Source organism: Ahaetulla prasina, chromosome 2 (assembly GCF_028640845.1).
Source record: "Ahaetulla prasina isolate Xishuangbanna chromosome 2, ASM2864084v1, whole genome shotgun sequence".
Classification (NCBI taxonomy): Eukaryota; Metazoa; Chordata; class Lepidosauria; order Squamata; family Colubridae; genus Ahaetulla; species Ahaetulla prasina.
Genome location: NC_080540.1, coordinates 177,882,722 through 177,906,955, shown reverse-complemented (window position 1 = coordinate 177,906,955; position 24,234 = coordinate 177,882,722). Strand labels below are relative to the sequence as shown.

Here is a 24,234-nt window from a genome sequence, read left to right as displayed (position 1 = left end):
CCCTCTGATGATCATTTAGATTTTTGCATCCCTCATATGTTGTCTTAGATAATATAATAGGATGACATCTAGAAAAAAAGTGCAGCATACCAATTCTATCTAAAATAGCTACAGAAAAATTTAGGAAACTGGGTAATGAAAAGCAGCAGATCATTTTGTGGACAATTCACATTCTCATGAGGTTTTTTTTTTTTTTTTTTCAGTAAGGGAACATAACCTTCTGAAACACTCTGTTTCTTTGAAGCAAACATATAGCAAACATACAGTAGTGCCTGACTTTTTTCAGAAGAGGTGAAATAATGTCTCAACTTGATCATACTCTGCTGCCATGGCAGGATGAGCAAACCACAACTATTTCAAACATAACCAGCATCTCCAACAATATTTCAGTAGGGCCCACTAAAAGCTCAAAGGCTTTCAGAATATTGTAGTACAGTGGTACCAGAGGTGGATTTCAGCAGGTTCTGACCAGTTCTGGAAAACTGGTAGCGGAAATTTTGAGTAGTTTGGAGGACCGGTAGTAAAAATTCTGACTGGCCCCGCCCCATCTATTCTCTGCCTCCCAAGTCCCAGCTGGTCAGGAGGAAATGGGGATTTTTGCAGTAACCTTCCCCTGGAGTGGGGTGGGAATGGAGATTTTACAGTATCCTTTCCCTGCCACGCCCACCAAGCCATGCCACATCTACCAAGCCACACTCACAGAACCAGTAGTAAAAAAATTTGAAACCCACCACTGAGTGGTATCTCAGCACTCGTTAATTGGTTCTGGGAGGTGAAACAATTACAAAAAACAATGAGTATCAATTTTTTCCCATAAAGAATAATGTATAATGCATATTTACGGGACCGCCTACTGCCACCGATTGCCTCCCACCGACCCGTACGTTCTCACAGAGAGGGACTCCTTAGGGTGCCGTCCACCAGGCAGTGCCGACTGGCGACACCCAGAGGAAGGGCTTTCTCTGTGGGGGCTCCCACCCAGGGCTGCTCCAACTTCCCGACCTCCGAACCTTCCGCCGCGAGCTTAAGACACATCTATTTATTTGCACAGGGCTAGCCTAGGGTTTTTAGTTTTAAATTTAGTTTTAATGGGGTTTTATACTATTTTAATGATATTTTAATTTCGGCCTAATTAATAAGTTTTTTAATTGTTGTTTTTACTTGTATTATTCTTATGTTTTTTATTTGGCTGTACACCGCCCTGAGTCCTTCGGGAGATAGGGCGGTATAAAAATTCGAATAAATAAATAAATAAATAAATAAATAAATAAATAAATAAATAAATATTAATCTCAAGACAACTGACACTGATAAGTTCAAGCTTGTGCACTGAGCACCAAACAAACCACGAATACTGGGACAAAATTTTCATGTCAAAATGAGTTGAGTACCAAATTCAGTGAATTTCAGACCAGTTGAGTACAGAGGAACCATTGTATATAAGCAGTCCATCTTCTCTTAAACTGTCAGAGTAGGGAAATAGAGATGTTACTATTATATCTTGCCTTCATATATAGGATTTTATTATTTCCACCTCCCTTTTTGGAGGGGAAAGTTTCTCTGTTTTTATACCGTGTATAACCTGTCTATTTTTATGCTGTGTGGAATAGTCTGATGAACAATACAACTAAGAATTTGAATGTATTCTTAGAAAATAAAATAGAAGGTGGCTGGTACACAATTCATTTAGCAACCCTTTGAAATTACAACAACACTGAAAAAGTCATAGTCCTAGCACTTATGACCATCATCACGGTGTCTTCATAGTCACGTGGTGCAAATTTCCATGGTTGGCAACCAGCCTCTATTTATGACAATTGCAATGTCCTAGAATCATGTGATCCATCATTTGTGACCACCCCAGCTGGCTTCCACTCAATGAATGAATGAATGCAGATTTGCTTAACGACTGCATGATTCGTTTAACAACTGCAGCAATTTGCTTAAAAGCTGTGATGAAAAGAGGTTGTAAAATCAGTTGTGACTGCATACTTAACAACTATCTTTGTTAGCAATGGAAATTCTACTCCTAATTGTGGTCATAAATGAGGGACTGCATAGGGATGTTTTGTGAATGGCCATAATCATGATATGTGAGTTCCCATAAGATGCCCATCGAATTCCCAATGAGCCCAATGGCCCAAAAGGTTTGAGAACCATCTCTTCTAAAGTCTGAAAACCCAGTCTTAATAAAAACTTGGATACATTTAGCTTGAAAAGAGAAACTGGAAAGTAGTTAGGGCAACCATCTGCCATGCAGAAGAGGGAGCAGATTTGTTCTATATTCTCCAAAAGACATGGTTTAAATCAAGAGATTGATACAGCAAAGCAGACTTCCACAACCTAGTACTCTCACAACAAGTGGAGACTGAAAGTTTTAGCATTTCAATCCTAGACTTTCTAGGTAGGAACTTCTGCAGAGTAGTGTGTTACAAAAAGGGTTAGAAGAAACTTCCTAATCACAATATTTTTCTTTCATCGAAAGTATTTAAAACATAGCTTGGCTTGACTTCACTGAATGATCTTCGAGTGATCCTCTAAGTTAAAATTTTAAAATCTATGGTTTGGATGAGCACAGACATTATATTTTAGCACATTTGTCTGCTGAAGAAGAGAAACCATTATTAAAAAAATCCAAAGGAGCTTTCGTTTTCAAATTCTGTGTCTGGAAAAGAAAAAAAATAATACAGATTCTGCAAATCCAAGTTGGCACAGTGATTACAGGCTGACTCCACACAATATTACCATGAACTCTCTCTCAGTCCCACTCTTGATTGCAAGAGCAGTTGCCCTAAAATAGATAGGTTTTACGATGAAAAATGTAGAATTAATGAACAGTCCACTGAGAATTCTGTGTTGCTCAGAGCCCTCTGGAATTTAGAGGCATAGAAAGATCAGCAATACATAAAATAAATTGCTTGTGCACCTGCCGTATTGCAACATTTCCTTATTTGGGACCTTCCAGATGTTTGGACCTCCAAATTCTAACATCCCTGATCTGAATTCCAATTGGGGAAGGCTACCTTATTCAAAGGAAGTACAGCTGGGCCAGCTGCATCTGCAACAAGACACAGTGACATCGAAACAACCACAGATGCATAAGATCATTGCAGAAATGATCTGTGCGTATTTGCATAATGATGTCTAACACACGTAACTTGCTTCATTTGTGCCATGACATTATGATGCACGTGTTGTTATTTTTCTCTGTTAACTCTTTCAGATGCCTGCAACTGATGCTTGTGCAGAATTTTTCCATCAGTTCTGCTGGATATTAATAAGTAATGTTGACAGTGAGTACCCGTTGGGCTTTTTTAGCTCAAAAACTGAAATGTCTTAGGTAAGGTCCTAGAAGAAAGGATCTCACTGAACGGCTTTCAGAGTGTGAAAGAGAAAAGAGCTGGGTGCCACAATTGTTATGCTATCAGCAAAAATCCTCTTAGTACATTTAGACAAGTTGCGATCAGCACAGAGGGTCTGCGTTGCATTACAAGTGTAAGTACACAAAATCAGCACGCTTGTCACAGGGAAAAGTCTCCATCTGGAATAAGAGAAGATGTCATCATTCCAGATGAGCTAGCAAAAATGTACCGCCAGCTCAGCAGGAGCACAACTATTGTTGCATTTTCTTAAACACAGCTATTCAACCCCTTTGAAAAGCCCTGACTAAACCCCAAAGGGCTGCATACACACAATACACTTAACCCGATGGCTGAACTCACCCATTTTTTTGGGGAGGGCACGATGCATTGTACCCTGAACTAACCTACAGAACTGAATTCACAAAAGCCTCTAAGCCATTGTCTCTCAATCTTGGCAACATGAAGTCCACCCATCCTCAAGTTGTCAAGGTTGAGAAACAATGCTCTATGCCAGGGGTCTCCAACCTGGGCAATTTTAAGACTTGTGGACTTTAACTCCCAGAACTCTGAGAGTTGAAGTCCACAAGTCTTAAAATGACCAAGGTTGGAGCCCCCTGCTCTAAGCTATAAAATATTAACCAGATTTAATATGAATTAAAGAACACATGTTCTTTAACACATGCTGTGTGAATGACCCCATTAGGTTTCTAAGTGATCTCATTAGGTTTGTTATCAGAACAGAGCCAATTTGTACCGGTATCAGTTGTATGCCAATTTTAATTCTCATGGCTTCCTGGCAACAGCAATTTGGGAAAGGTGTTAGTCAAGATGTCTGATGTAGCCCCCTGTCTCCTATTCCTTACAATAATAGGTATTCAGATACTTTGAATCCTTATTAATCAAGGTTCAGAAAAAATGTCCCCTATTCCCAAATATGAGTGAAATCACGGAATTGTGGCTATATATACAGTGGGTGTGTATCTGTGGGTGTGGGTGTGGGTGTGTATACACACACACGACTATGAGCAGCAAAGGGAAGAATCATGAAGCCTATTTTAGAAGGTCACTTCTAACTAATATAAGCGACTCATCATCCAGCAACTAAAATTATCAACACTGAACAGTTCCATGCAAAGCTCCACTTGTAACATATACACACGCACACACACTATCCCAAGGGACTATTCTCTTTTGTCAGCACTAGTCAACCAAGTAGCTCTTATGAAATGAAACCACAGCTGGGAAAATATAAACATAACCTGAAAGTCACGGGATAATGATACCAAATTTCTTTATAGTACAAAAGAATTCTGCATTGTTAAAAATGCAAACAATCGGGAGAAGTTAAAAATATGTTGTGGAATGCCATGGCAAACCAATCCTTCATGTTTTGCTACCTTTCTAGCATCCCTCATTATTTTAGGTTACAGTATACTTGTTAGTCACAGCCAACAGTCCTGCTCTTTGTGTGATCGTGCCACATTCTAGTATAGATTTAAGCAGAGAAGCAATCCCAAACACAATGAAACTTGATTGGTGCATTTTTCAATTAATTATGGCTGTCGCGGTGACTAAAATCAAGCAAATAAGCAAATATAAAGTAGCAGCCTTCCATTCTAACAGTTAGACTGCAACATCCATCATTCCCACTGAGCTCTGCCAATGTCTGAAATGAGTGAGGACAATGGGCCTTGAAGGTCACCACATCTGGAGCAGAAGATACCATGCTGTGAAATGCTACAGAAGTTAAATGAATAGACCTGACCTGGATTCAGTTCCAAATTCAGCTACATACTGTAGGTTCACAGTATGGGTGGCCTTGTGTCTACCTGTCAGTCTAATCTAGGGTATGCAACTATTGTGAGGCCTAAATGTGTGGGAATTTCTATTTACTGCAGCATTACCTTCTATGGAAAAGAACAGGCTAGAAACGTAACAGAAAAGTAGTCACTTCTAAGTGGGAATATGCTATGTTATTCTACTCTTTTACTCCTTTCCTTGGCTCTATGGCAGTTGTAACTTTTTCCCAATCAACACATCCAGACGTATAGGCATTCTCATTCATGTAATCTTGGCATCCAGGATTGAAAATGCCTTTACTGCCTTTCTATTCATGGCTGTTAAAAATGTCCCACTAATAAATAAGAAATAATTTTTTGCCTTGAGATGAAACTCAAGACTGCCACCTCATTTTGTGTCATGCGAAAGCAGATCTTGCCAATGGGTAGCACAAGGGGCTTGAATGGACAATTCCTGTCCATCTCCCATGTTTTCTCAGTTCTTCTGTTTGATCCACTCTTCGTGTCACCTTGGGTTAGGACTGTATTTCACAGAATGAACCCCAAATTGATCCATCTAGAAGGGGCCGTGGTAGCTCAGGCTGTAGAAGCCTGTTATTAAAACACAGCAGCCTGCAATTACTGCAGGTTCAAGCCCGGCCCAAGGTTGACTCAGCCTTCCATCCTTTATAAGGTAGGTAAAATGAGGACCCAGATTGTTGGGGGGGCAATAAGTTGACTTTGTAAAAATATACAAATAGAATGAGACTATTGCCTTATACACTGTAAGCCGCCCTGAGTCTTCGGAGAAGGGCGGGATATAAATGTAAATAAATAAATAAATAAATAAATCTAGCCCAGCTTTGCTGCAGTGTTTTTGCTGCCCACCAATTTAAGTTCAAAATCCAATTGATATGTATCTGGGTTAGATTTATTCTGATGTACAGCCAGATGACGGCTATGGCAAATATAGGTAAGCCTTATGTGCATGTTGCAGGGGAGTATAAAGACTTCTTGGAATTGTGCTTGATTCTTGATGTCTGATATGGACATATCTATTCAGTGTTTTTGACAGCAGTAGGTAAGTGGCTTGTCATTGCCTTCTTCTAGATGTGTTACTGATGTGTTCACAATCTAGCCTTCAGCCTGGTATTTATATTAGGCACCCATTCAAGTGTTAACCAGATTTGCAACATGGAAAAGTCACATTTAATCCTAACATGTACCATGTTCTTCTCAAATTTTCTGTGTTAGTTGCTTACTTGACCCTGCAGAAACAGGTCAATGTCAAGCATCCAGCAAACTGTAATATATAGTTACTATTTACCAGGGTGACTCATGGTGTTGCAGTCAGCCAGCATATTAGCAGAAATATCCATCAATCTTGGCTCAATCCTCCTTGTCGTTTATTTTCACTATTCGACTCCTCCATTTTCCATGCGTGGCTATGTTTGTACAATACCCTGAACCATAAACTAACCAAACGCATTTTAATGTGATAGGCAAATATCTCACATGGGATTAATTTATGGTTCAATGTAGCATACAGCCTAGAAAATTGGGGTCACTGAGAAAACCATGCTTAACACCTATCATATGAAGGCAGCGATAAAGTTTCTTTCAAAGCGAAGTCTTTTGGCAAAAAATATTTAATTATGTTTCCGGTGTATAGCATGGAATAAGTACTTGATGAATATTTATTACCAACTAATAAATAACCGCAAGAATTTAGGACTCAACACTGACTATAAGGCACAAAATATATATATACACTAATTATAAAGTTGATAAGCAACTTTACCAATAGGTAAAATATCTACATTCTGAGACTATAGCAATTTAATTTAACCAAAATATATTTATTTTCATCTCTTATTGCACCCCATCCCAACTAAACTTCCCTTTCCTGTTTGTCATACATCTTCCTATTTTTTGCACTGGTTATCACAGTGTGTGTTCAATAAAACCCACAGATTTATCCAAGGAAGAGTACCAATATCACACAGGCTCTGAAAAGAATGCAGAGAGTTGGGAGAGGAGAAGAGTGGGGAAAGATAAGCTAATTTAAAGAACTTATAAAAAAGGGGTAAAGATAGCAAAATAATGTTTTCTTTAAAAAACGCAACTGACCTGACAGTTCTTGAATTTTCCCCATCCGACCTGCAAAACAAGGAGACAAAGAAAGTCAGAGCAAAGCTAAGGGTCAGAATCAGTGATGGTAGTGGTTTGGACAAACCATGTTTTAGCACTAGGGGTGACCTTGGCTGGGTTTGAAAACGACAATTAAGATATGAATAAAGGCAAAGAAAACAAAAACAGATTGTCCAAATAATGTAGTGGTACTGGCTTGGTTTTAAGTTGAACCAGCTGTTTTTATAATATTTTGTTGGGAACAGCTGAGAGGTAGGTAACAATATTTTTGTATTGTAGCACATCAAAAATGACCCAAAAGAAAAGACTGTTTTTAATGAAATCTTTCAAATTTCCCCATCCCAAAACAGAAATCTCTTTTGTCAGGGGGGGAAACTGTACTTCCTGCTTTGCTCACTAATTGCAATGTGATTCCCTGGTGACCTGGAAACACTAAAAAAGCAAAATAAAAGCAAAACATTCTCAGCTGAAAAATCTTTTGAAGGAAACATCATACCTTTCCCTACCAAAGACATAAGCAAAAAGGAATAACTTCAAAATGTTGTTTCAAAAATAAACTTATAAATGTTTAGCCGACCCTTTTTTTATGTCAATGGAGATTCTCAGTCATCCAGGTCATGGTTGTCCCAAAAGTGCTTTTTCCGAAAGGCTATTGGACTTCGTTATTTTCCTTGAAGATGTTTCACTTTTCACCCAAGAAGCTTCTTCCATTCTTCTTTTGCTTCTTGGACGCTTCACGTCTTCAAGAAAAAAAATCAAAACCCAGTTGCCTTTAGAAAAAACACACCATTATTTTATGTGCTGGGGATAGACAGCCAGTGTTTTGGGCATTTATTTATTATTTTATTTATGTATTTATTTTAACCCTACTTTGATACTTAGCACTAGGCTTTTATCAGCACCCTGTCTCAAAAGGATAGAAAACCAAGCTGACTATCAGAAACTGGAGTTTAAAGGAGGTTGAGGATTTAAAAAAGTGGATTCTTGGACATGTGCGCCCCACCCTTGTGGTTCTTTGTATGTAAACACTGGACTGCAAAACCAGCTATTTTGTAAGCACATATGCTCCAGCTATTAATAAAAAATGCTTAATCCCAATAAAATTCGATTGCCAAGAATTTCAAGGCCACACCCCCTCATTCCACAGCCTTCTGTCTGGCATCACTCACTTGGGACCAATCAGCTTCTTGTCCTTAACCGATTTCTTGTAACTGCCTGTATCTGATGTGTTTTAATGAGGGAAGAGACAGAAATTATTGCCAGGTGGATTTTTGCTATGGATCTAGGAGGTGGGAAAATCAGAACCCAGAAAAAAATAAAATGACACCATTGCGCATGACTCCAGTAAATAGCAAGTCTGAAATTAAAAGCTGGGAAAGGCTTCTCAAAAAACAGACAATTCCCCCCACCCCCAACATTTTTGAATAAAACCTTTTTTAATACTAACGTGATTCACCTATTAAACAAAAGAAGCCTCCTATTTTTAAAGTTTGGATTTTAATAAACTTACAATAAGCCATATAAGTGCACCATACATCCCTGATATCTTTGCATTAAAAACACTGTAAGAAGGCAATAGGCTTACTTATTATTCCTGCTGAACAAAAGGCTTACTTACATACTTTTTCCTGGCATTCAAAGAAAGACTAGCAGAGTAACTCTCACTTTGAAAAGAAAGAACATGGATATTAACTGGAAGGCCCTAATGTCTACACTATCATTGGCGCAGTGGCTGGTGAAGAGCCTCTGGTGTCCACATCACATAAAGGTCTAGAGCAGGGGTGTCAAACTCAAGGTCCGGGGGCTGGAGCTGGACCATGGGGTGCTTAGACCTGGCCCGCGGGGCTGCCCTAGAAACAGCAAAGGACCAGCCCACGGTGCCTCTGCCAGTGAAAATGGAGCTCAGGAGGGCCGCTCTGTTTTTGGCTGCGATGGCCTCCTGCTGCCCTCTGCCAGTGAAAACGGACCTCAGAGGGCGCGTACACTGGCAGAGGGCAGCAGGTGGCTGTCATGGCTGAAAATAGAGCTCAGGAGCCCATTTTCGCTGGCAGAGTGCTCAGGCCACCACAGACGCCCCCAACACAAGTGACATCAAGCTGGCCATGCCCACCCTGGCCCCCAAGGTCAAACACAACCCTGATGCGGCCCTCAGTGAAATCGAGTTTGACACCCCTGGTCTAGAGAACCTCCAAATCAGAGGTCTCCAACCAATTTGTGGACTCCAACTCCCAGAGTTCCTCAGCCAGCAAAGCAAAGCTGGCTGAGGAACTCTGGGAGTTGAAGTCCACAAATCTTAAAGTTGCCAAGGTTGGAAACCCCTGCTCCAAATTACATTTTTCAAAATATTCCTCTTGCCAATGCCTCACTTGTGTACACACTTGGCTTTGGACAATAGTGTGGGAAGTTATGATGAGATGATTAAGGTAACATCAGACAATCGTGACTGAGAACAGAACATAAAGAAGGTGTATGGAATATCCAAAATGCATTAGTAAATGAATTTTATTAATGCATTTTTCCAGTGGTGGTCACTGCCTTATAAATGGCGGGTGCAACTGGGTGAATAATTCCCTTGCCTTTTAAAGTGTGTGCAATGCATGCAACTCACATTGAAAAGGGGGAAGGACTTTGATTGCCCAGTCATGCCCATCATTTTGAAGCTAGTGACTGTCACTGAGGTGTCTCTGCTCCTTCCCTCCCCACAGACATTTGCAATAGCACAAATCTAATATTATGTCCTGTAGAAGGCAGTTACTATGATACATAATCAGCAGTCTAAAATAAAGTTTCAGAAACTCACTACACTAATTTGAGATACCTCCCTTTTTCTTCCCCTCTGCGTAGGAAGGAAATTAGGACTGAGTAAAGAGGTTTTCTTCTTCTTCCTTGTGCCTGGAGACTGTATTCTTCCTTCCCCACTAAATTAAAATTACTAAATTTGGGTTGCTACAAATCTAAAAGAACCTCTAGATGGCAGCAAAGAGATGCAAATGAAACAATCTTTGCTGCTACCTAGTGGACATTTCTGGTAACCCTATCTAACCAAAATTCATCCAAACTAGCACCAGTCATTTTCGCTTAAAATCAGTGAAGTTACTGGTTCTTCAGACTCTGCACACAAATAAAAACAACAGCTCAGAAGAGCAAGCCTAGCTGTGAGATAAGAACAACATATGGGGACTCCCCCAGAAATTATCTTAGGGACTATTTCTATGCAAATGGAAAATTTTAAAAAATGAACCTTCTTGAACAAACTATGCTTATATAATCTTTCAGCATTTCGTTTGATACCTCATTATTTTTAAGCTCATCATATACCTAAGTAACTGCTGGGGAGGTGCAGCGGGGAAAGTAAGCCTTGAGTTCTACCAGCATTAAGTCAAGCCAAGAGAACAGAGCGTACAACTGGGACAATGCTTTGCTATCAAGCTCACCCTTACTGAAGGATCAACTACACATAAGGAAAACAAAGCAAACTATACAACTGTTTTCAACAGTGGAGCAACTGATCCAATGAGGACAGGACAAAAAGCAATGAGGTTACACTACAGATGTAGATTTATGCTAAGCAGGAGCAAAACCTTCTTAACTAGCCAGAGCTGTTCAGCAATGGATCAAAAGACTTGCTTCTCCACCCTGCTCCCTCAAATCCTGCAACAAAAGTCTATTGGGAAGAGCTTCCTAGAAAGAGAAAATGACTGCTAAAATAATTAAAGCATGTAGTCTAGATATGTCCCTTAGGAGCTCAAGATTTAATTTCCTGTAGCTTGGAAATTCTCTCAGAGGGGCTTAGTAAGAAATATGTACCAGGATGGTACTATGTACTACGGAAAAAATAACTGATTTGAGAAAATATCAGGATATCCTATCTTTCATCACATCAGACAAGGAAAAACTGTATTCTTAGAGCAGAATCACAAATGAAGGAAAAACGGTTGGCTTCACACATCATACAAAGCCAGTATAGAGAAACAACATTGTGTGAACCAAAATGCATTAAGCAAACCACAGTTTGCAGTCAACCTCACTGGCATTTAAGGCTGCTTTTGGGCCCAAAAATGGAGGCTAGGAGTTGCATGTGAGATTAAGCTCAATGTCTTTAAAAGTGTGAAGAGTTGTTTTCTACATATATGTGGATCAAGAATTGATTTCCATGTGAGGGAACCCAAGTCTGACTTTTAAACCAAACACAGCCTCAACACTGCCATTTAGAATTAAGCTAGTTTTAGGATATAATCTGTTCATTCTTTGGATGAAGACCTACATATCCAGAGCTTATCCAAATTCTTAAAATATCAGAGGATATTTACATTTAGTTGCAGGCTAGTTTAAAAAATCATACCAAACCTCTCAAAAATGTGAGCTAATTTAGCCATGAGCAAAACCAAGCTGTGGCTCAGAAGAAGTTTATTTTGAACGCTTTTTTAGTGCCTGGGCTATGAGAATGAGGTTTAACTTCCAACAGAGAAATCTCTCTGCATAAATCTGCCTTTATATGGCTGGGGCTCTGGAAAACATCTTTCAGAATATTAGGGGTTTTTGAGGGAAGCGTGATAGTCACCTAGACCCATTTTAGAAAGTGAGTAATATATTCAACACGTTTTCAGCTAAGCATATATGCCTAAGAAATTTGTGCTCTCTCCATCTCAGCTAACTCAAAAGGCACCATTCCCTAAAAAAAACGGGAAACCAAATACCACCCTCCGCTGAGACTTATCAAAGACATTTAAAGTGAAGAAAATTATCTGAAAATCCCTCCTCCAGAAGGGAGGGAGGATTTGGGTTCTCCATTCTGCAACATGAGGCTATGGATCAGGGGCCACGTGTTTACAAAAGCTGCCTCAATTCTCTTGGGAACACAGCTAGACAATGTGTGTCTTACACAGCCAGCCAGCACAACTGAGCAGGTGAAAAATCATTTCCCCCCAGCCTAAGATGATTACTTTTCCATGGGGCAAGCACACACAAACAGAAGAGCTGGCAAGCATCCATCAGCCTCTGGGTTTCTCGATGAAAACCCAAACTAGGAAAAAACAGGTCTCCACTTGGAAGCTTTGGGGGGAGGGGGCTTTCAGGCGAAAGTCCAAAAAGAAGACAGCAAAAGTTGACGCATGAGTTATTTTTGTCCCACTGCAGGTTTTAACTGTAGATTAGCTTATAGAGCCCGAAACGAACACAAATAAAATGACGTATCTGTCTTTGATTGCATTTCTCTCCTGTTTTCCTTTCAGTCAAGTCTGATTCTGATCTTTGCCCCATAGAAGCTCCACCCCAAACAGCAGAAATCAGCCCTGCTTATCAGACCCTTCCTGCCCTTCAAAGTAGGAAAAAGTTTAGCTTTTTTGGAATTTGATCCGATGCTTTTGACAAATTTCAATTTCATGCAATCATTTCATGCAATAGTGCAATTCGCCAGCTCACTCCAACCTGGTCCCTTCTAAACACATCAAATTGCAACCTCCATTATTCCAAACCATCAGAGGTCAATAACCATCACAAATGGAACACACCAGATGGGGAGATTTTAGATTTCATGAATTAAAAAAACCCAGAATAAACATGGAATCGTAAAGGAAACTATGGATTTACTATGTCAAGCTATCCCCAGGGGTGGCTCATCCTTCATTATTTTTTGCTCTCTGCGCATGGAACTGACATGTCAGAAGCAGATTTTAGTTCAAAATATCAATGTTGCAGTCTCTCTTGGGAATATCCAGATGACAGTTCAGTAACAGGGTTCTTGATGGGACCTGAGCCATTCTAGTCTGAGATCAAAAATTCAGTTAACGGAAGCAAGCCTTTACTTTTTTTGTCCTCCACACCTAGACTTCATTTATAGAAGCAGCCCCTGGACAATCATGCCGAGTCTCTGGCCCCAAACAAACTGATTGCAGGAAAGCAGCAGGCTGATTTCCTGAGAACAGGTGCTGCTGTGGCAGCAGGAAGCAGTTCTCATTGAACCCCAACTAACTGGCACACGCTCACTATCCTGGAGCATGCTAGCAGCACCATCTGCTGCCAACTTTCTGCCTCTGAATAAGAGCCGGGCAACCTGTCCACTGACGTGAACTCAACTGCCCCTTCCTGACTTGGTTCGTGCCCAACCGGCCTTGCAGTTTGCCCACAGCTTTAGGGACTGATGCCTAAGAAATCGGATGGAAGGCACACTTTCTTAGATGCTGTAGTGCTGCTGCAAAGGGTACATGAGGTTCTGGTCTGTACATCCCCCAAGGGCCATGATTGACTTCCGCTCTGCAGGCCAATTTTTCAGCCAGACACTGATCTCTGCTAAGAAATCTTTCAGGGAGAAAATTGGCAAAACAAACCAGGGAGGAGGAGAAAATAAGAGACAGCGTGGATCAAGTATAAACCTTCTTAACCAACTTACCTGTGCCCACTTCAAAGAAAACAGCGCTACTGCCCCTCCTCTGTGTGTGTTTGTGTGTGTGTGCGCGTGTCTAAGTGAAGGGTGATTCAATTGAGCTCTTCAGTCTGGCCAGAGCTGATGACATTTGAAACAGCCCCAGGAAGCAAAGATCAGCATTCAGATGTGAATAAACTGGGGTTTCCTGGCAACCTTCCAAACTAAGTCTCAGAGTGGGAGTGACTTCTTTAATTTTTTTTTTAAAAGAAACTCAAAAAACAATTGCACAGAGCCCACCAGTTGGTGAGCCAGCTGCCTGATCTGAGGCAATGTTTGTTTTAAAAAAATCACACACTCCCTTAAAAATTACAACTTTAGCTGCTGCTCCTAATGCCGTCAGTCCCAGATCTAGAGCTGCCCAAATTAACCTAGATCTCATTTCAAGTCATTTGCCTTAATTAATTGGTCTTTTCCTTGATGTAAACCTGGATTGTAGCCAGCAATTCCTAAAGGATAAATTCCCCTAGGCTTATTTAGCTTAATCCACCTTGCCTCTTTCCTCTAAAGTTTAGGCTAAATCAGGGTTGAAATCTAAATTTTTTTGCTACCTACTCTGTGGGTGTGGCTTGGTGGGTGGGTGTGTCCTGTGACTGAGTGGGCGTGGCCAACTCAATGTCACTCACAGCCATGCCCACTCAGTCACAACCCCCCCCACCAAGCCACACCCACAGAACCCAGTAGGGAAAAAAATTCTTTTCCCTTTCCCTCGCCACTTGTTTTCCCTTCACCTAGGCCCCGGAGCCGCCACCTGCCTCAACGGGGTCGGGGAATGTACCATTCCCCAACTCCGGCCTTTCTCCAGAGCTGCCGCCCACTCACCACCCGCTCACCGCCCGCTCGCCCTTCGGCTTTGGTCAGGGGCCAGGGCCCAGGGACGCCCCATTCCCTGAGGCCCCAGAGTCGCCCCCTGCTCGCCGCTTTCTCAACCGGATCGGGGAATGCACAATTCCCCAACACCAGCCTTGTCCCGGAGCCTCCGCCCGCTCCTCCTTCACTACGTGGCATATACTTACTTTCCTCCAGTGGCTGGCTGCCAGGAAAGGCAAGCGTCCAAAAGTTACCGGAGTTGCTCTCCTTGAATATGCCGCCTTGTTCTATGCGCCGGCTGCGCAAGCGCACACCCAACCTGCCGCTGATAAATAAATGAAATAAACGGGTGTGCGCTTGCGCAGTCGGTGCATGGAAAACACAGCAATAGCGGCGGCAGATTCAAGGAGAGGGATTCTAACTTTTGGACTCTTGCCTTTCCTGGCAGCCAGCCGCTGGAAGAAAGTAAGTATATGCTGTGTGGTGAAGAAAGAGCGGGCGGCGGCTCCGGGACAAGGCTGGTGTCGGGGAATGGTGCATTCCCCGACCCAGTTGAGGAAGCGGCGAGCAGGGGGCCGTGGAGTGGTTTGGGAGCGTGGCCAGCCAGCGATCGCTACCGGATCGGTGAACCAGGACCAAACTCCGCTATCTACTCACCTGATCCGGTCCGATCCGGTAGCATTTCACCCCAGGGCTAAATCAAGATTAGTTTAATACTCAGGCCAGGAAGGATGCAACTTAACATTTGGAGTTGATGTTAAGTTAACATTAACCTAATGTTAATGTTAACATTAGTACTTGGAATACTTGAAGCCAGAGAAGGGAGCAGTCGGGGTCAAAGTGATGTGGCCATAGATGCTAGAGGAGCACTGAAGCTCCTACTCCTTGGCTCCTACTCTTTGTTGCAACTGCGTACTCACTCCTAAAACAGGGTGCCTGAGACCCTTCCAAAGGCCCTAAGTAGGGCCCCTAGCGCTGTGCCGAATGCTCTGGTTTTTTTTAATGTGACAGAAAGGGGAAGAAATAGCTACAGAGAAAGGTAATCACATCAACTGTATTTAATTAATGACCTTTCATTTATTTAATTAAATTCCCATTACATTGCATCAAAATCTAGTTTTTCTCTTGGCTCCCTTTTCTGAGATACAGGCCAAGTGTGACCTTTGATGTGGACAAAGTTGTGCAGCCAAATGATTTCACTCACTTCTCAAGGTTTTAAACACCAAACCACTCAGTTTAGGTAAGTGACAGGGGCAGGCGTGGGGGAGTGGGTAAAAAGTTGGCAGCTATGCATTTGAAGCCCTCCCCCTTTTTACATGCAGCACATATGCAACACACTGCAAAATGGGAGGGGCTTCAATCATGTTCCGTAAAGGAACACAGATGTAAGACATGTGGAAGGAATGAACAATGAACAAAGGAATGAACAATGAACTGAGAAAAGACAACTTGGTCCTGACAAAGAGGAAAAACATGCAAAATTATCCCACCTTGATTTTGTTTGGTATAAGGCAGGGGTCTGCAACCTTAAACACTCAAAGAGCCATTTGGACCCGTTTCCCACAGAAAAGAAAACACCGGGAACCACAAAACCCTTCCCGTGCCTGACTATTTCTTGAGCGGCCACAAAACTAGCATATGTAGTTGAATTAAACATTCTGTTTTCTTCTGAAACTTTTTTTTTCTTGGATTTATCCATGGTTGGCCTACCGGGGGTTGAAAAGCTCAATAAATCGTGTGCCCGTGGGTGTCGCACATTGGCAGTTGTGACACATATTTTGAGTGATAGGGAGCCGCAGAAGAGAGGTCAAAGAGCCACATGTGGCTCCAGAGCCACAGGTTGCTGACCCCTGGTATAAGATGGGACAGTGACAGACTTTTCTGCTCCTGTACCTCACTGCAATAAAGAGCATTGTGGGAGTAGTTGCCATGCCTGTTTCTTGACCTGGCTGATAGATAAAAGGGCTGATATGTCTACTATCTTGACTGCTTTAATTCTTCCTAGGTGGATGTCCCTTGCAAGTGAAGTCAAGGGAAAGTAAATGGTACCAGCATGACCTTTAACTTAGGCAGCAAATTGTGATGGGCCAAATCGATAACTGAGAGAGCTCCTTCCCCAACTCAGAATCTGTAATGTAAATAATGGCTAAACGCTGTTTAAACTCAGCAGGAACTTTCGCTTTCATTCATTCTTTTCATCTTCACAAGCCTACAGGCTTCATAAAGGCATTAGGACAAGATGCGCCAGGTGTGTCAACAGTTAAACCAATCAAAGTCATGACACTATTTTTCTAAAGGCTTCCTTGATTCTTCCTGTACACACTTGTGCAGGCAACGGGACCTGTACTTTCCTTTAGCTGTTGCATGCAGTGGGGGAATGAAGGGATGCCACATACGATGTTACTGCAGATAATCTCTGCTAAATGCAATGCTGTGAGCTTATGTAGGTAGCCTAAGTCCTTGTGTCAGTTCTTCTCTAGAGCATGTCCTGCCTTGCCAGGAGCTCTGCCAAGCATATTATGGCCCTCTCCTGATGCAGCTCAGTGCCCCCCACCCCACCCGCGCTGCAAATCAAACCTTGCTGTCCCTGTCATGGCCAGCCAGCCGTCTTTGCAATGGAGATGCTCTCTAATTGAAAACGACAGGCAGGCTGATTCAAGAAGCAGCCCTATCCAGCAGCAGAAGAGGAATAGGGCTGGGGGAATTGCTGGGAAAACAAAACAGCAACAAGCCTCAACACCCGATGGCCTGGGCAAGAAAACCAGAGCGCCGTTTGAATTATTGCTTTCTGTGGAAGGAGTGCTAGATCCTGCCATCAACACAGAATTACAAAACCAAACAAATCACTTTATGGCTAAGCAGGATACATGAACCAATAAAGGTTCCCTGCTACTGGAAAATTTATAAATAATTATCCAGCCACACCTTTGTAAACAAAGCTAAGATGACAGAATAAAATAATATGGCAAATAAAGCTTTAATTCATGTATTGCATTAAGATAAAACTAACCCATCTGAGAGATTGGTGAACTCACCCATGGGGGCTGGTAAATAAGAGTGTATGGCTTACAATGTTGCATGAACACAACCAAATGTGGTTTATTCATTAAAGCAGTATTGAACAAACCATGGTTTTTCACGTTTCTCAAGCCCACATCTGATTATGGAAGAATTCTGAGTATTATGGCAGCCATACTCTAAATTATCCACCTCAGGGAAAGTAGACTGGAAAAAATGAGATTGCAACAAGAGAGAGCTCATTCAGTTAATTAGCATCTAATAATTATGAGGTTCTCCCATAGGAATCTGTGTCTGTCAAATGCTCAGTAATCCCTCCTAGTGGAAGCAGTAGCCACTCGCGAATTGACAGCCCCATAAGATCCAGAGCATACAGTATGTATCATTGTGATCATTCCTCAAGGGGATTTGTTATCCTGCCTCTCCCGTTTCTTATTGCTATAATATATATTACCCATTCTAGTAATCAAACTACTTGAGAATCTTTTATCTCTGAGCCGGAAATACTGAACTCATTCTGGATTTGCCAGAAAGAGACAGGCTGAATGCTATGTCACCATTGTCTTTGCTGCCTTTTGTAACAGAATAAAAGAGAAGAGAATTCTGGTTCAGCTCTTTGAAGAAAGATTAGAATAATATATGTAATTCTTCCACAAAATAACTCAAGCTTTGTAACCGGACTAGCACAACTTGTTAAATCATGTTTTAGTATAAAATTGGCTGGATTTGGATTTCACCACTGAGGGAAATCTATAACATGTTTTATGAGTTAAGATTTATTGTATGACTGGTTTTGTGTAGAAGTATTATTTTATGGCTGGTTCTCACAAATACCAGCAAAAATGAGGATAACGTAGCATGCATGCATGCCAGGTCCTCTTAAAATTACATCCAGGACAATGTTTGCTACTAGGACATACATATAGCTATCACCAAAGCAGGTGTTATTAACTAGGGTAATATTTGCATAATTTAAATAGCTTCCTTTGTTTCTTTGATTACATACATGTGTGTGTTATAATGAAGGACTTTTCTGAATTATTGAAGAGAGGAAATGTTTTCTGAAGTAATAAATATTGCAATTTAATTAAACAATGTGGTTTGCCTCAGGAAAAATAGGTTTGTGGGGTATTAAACCTGGGTATGGGGTACACCACTCCAGAATGCAGGTGGCAACTAACATGTTAAATGATTAGATCCTAATTGTTTCTTCTGGAAGTATCTACACAGAAAATTCCTGGGCTGAGAGGTAAACTGCCCCTTACAGTTTACCCCCAGGTATGGTATATTTGTCACAGCTTTGTGATCCAAACAAGATTTGGACTACTATAACTGGATCACATGGATTCAGACAACCATAAGCAGCAACAAAGGAATTAACAAGGTTAACTTCAGATCAACAATCAAGTAAGCAATACCCCAGTCAAGAAACTGCCAAAGAGCCATCAGTAGACAGCCCAAATAAAGAATTCCTAAGACCGCCCCCACCCACATAGACAGGCAAGACACCGGAATATAAACTCACAACAAACCCCACTCCTTACTACGGTAGTGCTGATGAGGTTACCTAGTTAGGGTAATGAAACATCTGCAAGAAAACAAGCAAGCTCAGAGAACACCAAGGGCCCCTCCTTTCAAACCTGAGCTATAAATATTCTCCTTTATTGGTAATAAGGAGTTTGGATTTTCTGTTGCCACCTAGCAGTCATATGGACTTTTGCAGGTTTTGCAGGAATAAACAGGTTTATTCCTGGAATTAACCCATCTAGGCAAATTGCAAATTGTAGATACCCTGGACTGGAACAAGAAAACAGAAAGTCTCTTTACTGTCATTTCATTGGCAGAGATATGACACGTCATCAGTGGTGGGTTGCCCCCGGTTTGGACCAGTTTTATAGAACCGGTAGTAAAACCTGCGGGAGGCTCCGCCCACTGACCTGAACATCATCAAAAGCGATCTGCGCATGCGCAGAAGAGCGAACGTGCGCGTGAACGGAGCAAGCACGTGTATGAACAGAGCAAGCGCAGGCACGATGCAAACCGGTAGTAAAGGTAAGTAGAACCCACTCCTGCATGTCATGTGTCCAGGCCACTGGTAAGTATTACAAAATGATATGGGATGCCAACGAGGCCAGCGGAATGCTTATCTCCTTTCCCTTCTCCTCTCTGTATGCTCAAACAAATCTCAGCCTTACAGAATCTTAACTGTAAGTTTCACCCAGTAAGTCTATTTACATACCAGGTATATTTGAACAACAGGATCATACCCTGGGATGGTCAATCAGACACATGCCTGCAATTCTCTATGAGTAACGCAGCTAGGAAACAGCAACGTGGCGCCACGAGTTTGACACCCGTGGGTTTTTGTTGTTGTTTTTTTATTTGCATTTATATCCCGCCCTTCTCCGAAGACTCAGGGCGGCTTACACTATGTCAAGCAATAGTCTTCATCCATTTGTATATTATATACAAAGTCAACTTATTGCCCCCCAACAATCTGGGTCCTCATTTTACCTACCTTATAAAGGATGGAAGGCTGAGTCAACCTTGGGCCTGGTGGGGCTTGAACCTGCAGTAATTGCAAGCAGCTGCTGTTAATAACATATTGTCTTAGCAGTCTGAGCCACTCAAGGACCTAAGGTTAAGTAGATCACATGGTCCTTAAGTGAATCCAGCTTTCCCCTTTGACTTGGCTTGTTAGAAGCCGACTGGGAAGGTCACAAATGGCAATCACATAACCCTGGAAGTGGAACCATCATACATGCCGGTTGTCAAATGCCCAAAATCTGATCACGTGACTGTGGGGATGCTGCAACAGTCACAATGTGAGGACTGGTTCTAATTCACTCTTTCCAATGCCGTTGTAACTTTGAATTATCTCTAAACAGGTAATCATAAATTGAGGACTACCTGTATACTGTCCACCTTCTTTTGAGCTCTTGGAGCAGAGAGATACAGTTGATCTATAGCTGGTGCTGGAAAATGAACATTTGTGATTAATCTAGGTTAATTATTAAAACAGTGAGTCCAAAATAAAATATATTGCTACCAAAGATGGTTTAGCATTGTAACAAAGAGCTATGAACCAAGAAAATGTTTATGCAAACCACTTTTCCACATAAAGCAAACTTTCTCGGAAAATTAATATCAAACTATGTTATTGTTTCTTTCAAAAATTAGTAAAATGATGTATGCAATGTAATAATCAGAGCATGATGTACACGTTAAGTACTACATCATGAAGTGTGTATAATAATGGAGAAACTTTTGTGAAGGGTTGGCAAGAAGTGGGGCAAATTTACACAGAAGGGGGAATTTGCAATTCTTATGTTGTACACTACACTGGATCTTTAAATTACTTAACAGGATTTGTTTTATTTTATTGCAATGTTGCAAGATGTTGTTATATTTTGTTTAATTAAAGGTATGTAGTATGTACACTTACTGTACTACAAATGTGCATTTCTCAGCTTGGGTACTCGAATTCCTGTCCTTCAATGTTAGGAGCCCAATTTACCCAAAGGTAAGATAAGTGCACTCTAGGTATGTTCCAAAATTCTCTTCTATTTATTTATGTCCCAGGCATCTGAAAACAAAGAAACAATGAGCCTCCCTTGAATTAAAGCTTTCTCTGTGTCTGAGTTAGAACCAATAACACTTCATCACACAGCAATTTTACTCTTTCTTTGCCACTCAGCTTCAATTTCAAATCTGTGCATCCTTCCTTCAATTCTGGGGTTAAATCCAAGTTTAGAAAGGCAGAGGCCCAAATCACAGAGAAGCCACATCTCATTTGCCAGCTTCAAATAGCTCCTCCCCTTCAAACTGGGGAACATTTTGAGCAATACATGCAAGAAGAGACCTGCAGTCCCTTCATCTTTTCTCTCCTCCCTGAACCAAATAAATTCTCTCCTAACCAAGAAACCACAGACCCTAGGTGGGGCACTAATCTGCTTTCCTAAGTATCATGGTACCAGTGTTTATGGTTTTCATGACTGAAGTAAATAAAATAAATCAGACACACACACAAATCTGATGAACTATCTTCTTTCCTAGCAGCACAGGAAGCAACTAAACGTAAAAGAATATTTGCTGGGGGAAATTATCTTTTTCCTCTCCCTTCCTGCTTTGATTTCAAGAGGCATCATGCAAGGGCTTCTCTCTCTGGAGAAGGCTCTAATGCTTAGAAAGGTGGAAAGAAGATGACCAGCAGCAAGGCGGATGGACTGAATTACAGAAGTGATGAGCATACTGATGGAAGACCTGAAAGAACAGATTAGGGATTGATCGTCATAGAAACAAATCTATGTGGTCTCTAGGAATCAAAAATAACTTGATGGACATAATAGCAATAGTACTTAGACTTACATACTGCTCCATAGTGCTTTACAGTTTTATATAATCAGTCAAGGGTTCCTTCCTCAAAAGGAGAAGCACAATACAAGCCCTGCTTGGGATATGAAATTGTAGTTTCCAAATATAGTTCCAGCTGACAATTTCTACATTCCGTGTAGTGCTTGGATACTACAATGTTATTTATTTGGTTTTGTTGTGTTCAGCATCTCATGCAGAAAAATTGCAGTCAAGCACCACAGATGAAGTACCGTTCTGTTGCCAGACCGCTTTTTTTCTATATAGTGGGAAAGAAAATCCCACTTTGTCCATTGCCTTATCTCTCTTCTGCACTCGTTAAAAACTTGTCCATTTGACTTCCCTTCCAACTAAATTATCATAGATTATAATGGATGTTGATGGGCCTCCTAGCATCTGGTAATTGCCATCAGGATTCATAAAGGACAGAAAGGGGAGGCAAGTGGAGAAATACATGCCATGATATTATGTCTTTAATACCATGAATTATATACTTGTGTCAAACATTGGGATACAAGTATTTAAGTATTTTAAATCATATCACCACATAGATCTCCCCTTTTTTCTTTTGAAGCTTGCTGCAGCAGACTGCTATATTTTAGTAAGCAAAAATGTGTATTTTTATTTTAGGGCACATTCCAGTCAGCAGGCTGTAACAGCATTTAAGCAGCAATCAGTGGAAATATATTGGAAAGGGATATAAATTCAGATTTGCATTTCACAGGATTTACACTCAAGTTTACATTTAAAGTAATCTGATGCTAATCAAATAAATTCTGGCCTATAAAGCTATCTGAACATTTCTTACTCAGTGTTTACTTGCAATTGCTTTTTGGTTTAGGACTAATCCATGTTCCAACCTAGACCTACTATCTATTTTGTTAACAAGCCAGGAAGGAGCTCACTCTGAAAGACCTGGGTTGGAACCTACTGAAGTATTGTACAGTAGTAGTAGTAGACTTCAGATCCTATTGAAAGTGCAATCAGTTTCTCGGTAAAATGTTGGGTGGGGCAATTGCAATTCATGTTTACTTGCTCAGGAATAAAGCACAATGAATTCAGTGAGACTTATTCTCAGGTAAATATAGACCTGGTGACTGACCTATAAAAGATTCTGTCTCTAGGGATGGAAGAGAGGCAGAGCTGTTTATAAAGGGATGTGTTGCTTTTTCAAGATACAAAAAGTGGCTGCTTTCTGGAGAAACAGCTGCAGGAACAGCTGCTGAGCAACCACCCCAAGGGTAGGCAAGACTTTTTTCATACAGACAACCACAACACCCAGCAAAGCAGCCCACAATGAACCCTGACACTAACACGCCCAAACAATCCCTAATGAGTAGCTATTTGCCTTCTATGTTTGTATAGAATAAATGGGCATAATTTTGTTGGGTTATGGAGAATGCTATGAAGTCTCAACAGTCCTGATAGCTGCTTTTTAGTGAAAGAGAAAGATTTTAGACTCTCTAAGACCCTACTGACAAAAAGTCTAGTTCACACAAAAATGATCCTCTGCTTAGATTACTTAACATTGATTTGTAATTCAAGAAATTCACTGATGTAGGGAAAAGGATTAAATCTAACATGATTCCAAATTGCTGGAGCTAAATTTCTGTGAACCAGATCTAAATGGCTCATTCACACAGGCAAACCCCCCACACACTCCAAGGTTGCACAAAACCAAGATGTGAACACAGCTCCTCCCAATCCCATTTCAGTTTTTAGTTAGAAGGCCTTTCATGTTGCTAACTAAAATGCATGAATTGGGCAATGTAATAAGATTTATTTACTTATTGCCACCCATCTGCCTTACTGTCCAATTCTAAAGGTAAAGGTTCCCCTCGCACATATGTGCTAGTTTTCCCGACTCTAGGGGGCAGTGCTCGTCTCTGTTTCAAAGCCGAAGAGCCAGCGCTATCCAAAGACGTCTCTGTGGTCATGTGGCCAGCATGACTAAATGCCAAAGGTGCGCGGAACTTTGTTACCTTCCCACCAAAGGTGATCCCTATTTTTCTACATGCATTTTTTACGTGCTTTCGAACTGCTAGGTTGGCAGAAGCTGGGACAAGTAATGGGATCTCACCCTGTTACGCGGCACTAGGTATTCAAACCACTGAACAGCCGACCTTTTGATCAACAAGCTCAGCATTTTAGCCACTAATCCACCATATCCCTTGTGGCCAATTCTAAGCAGCTATCAAACACAACAAATCAATGTTTGATGAACTTAATGTGAGCATTTCAGGTCAAACTAGACCTTATGCTAAAACAGGTGGTGCTTGCTTAAAAAGAACACAATCCTGGGTCCATTGCCTAGAATACCTAG

At 41.2% G+C, this 24,234-nt stretch overlaps 1 protein-coding gene across 7 annotated transcripts in view; it reads right to left on the bottom strand.

Annotated features, from left to right (window-relative positions):
* The window catches only part of IQSEC2 (IQ motif and Sec7 domain ArfGEF 2), a 166,811-nt gene that overhangs the window by 137,349 nt on the left and 5,228 nt on the right, over positions 1 to 24,234 (bottom strand). For all 7 annotated transcript variants that reach the window (XR_009153910.1, XR_009153912.1, XR_009153911.1 and 4 more), the window contains exon 2: positions 7,271 to 7,300. Coding sequence is in view for 4 of the 7 variants with exons in the window: in XM_058173488.1 (XP_058029471.1) it covers positions 7,271 to 7,300 (30 nt within the window). In the remaining 3 variants the exon portion in view is untranslated. The remainder of the gene's footprint in view (positions 1 to 7,270; positions 7,301 to 24,234) is intronic.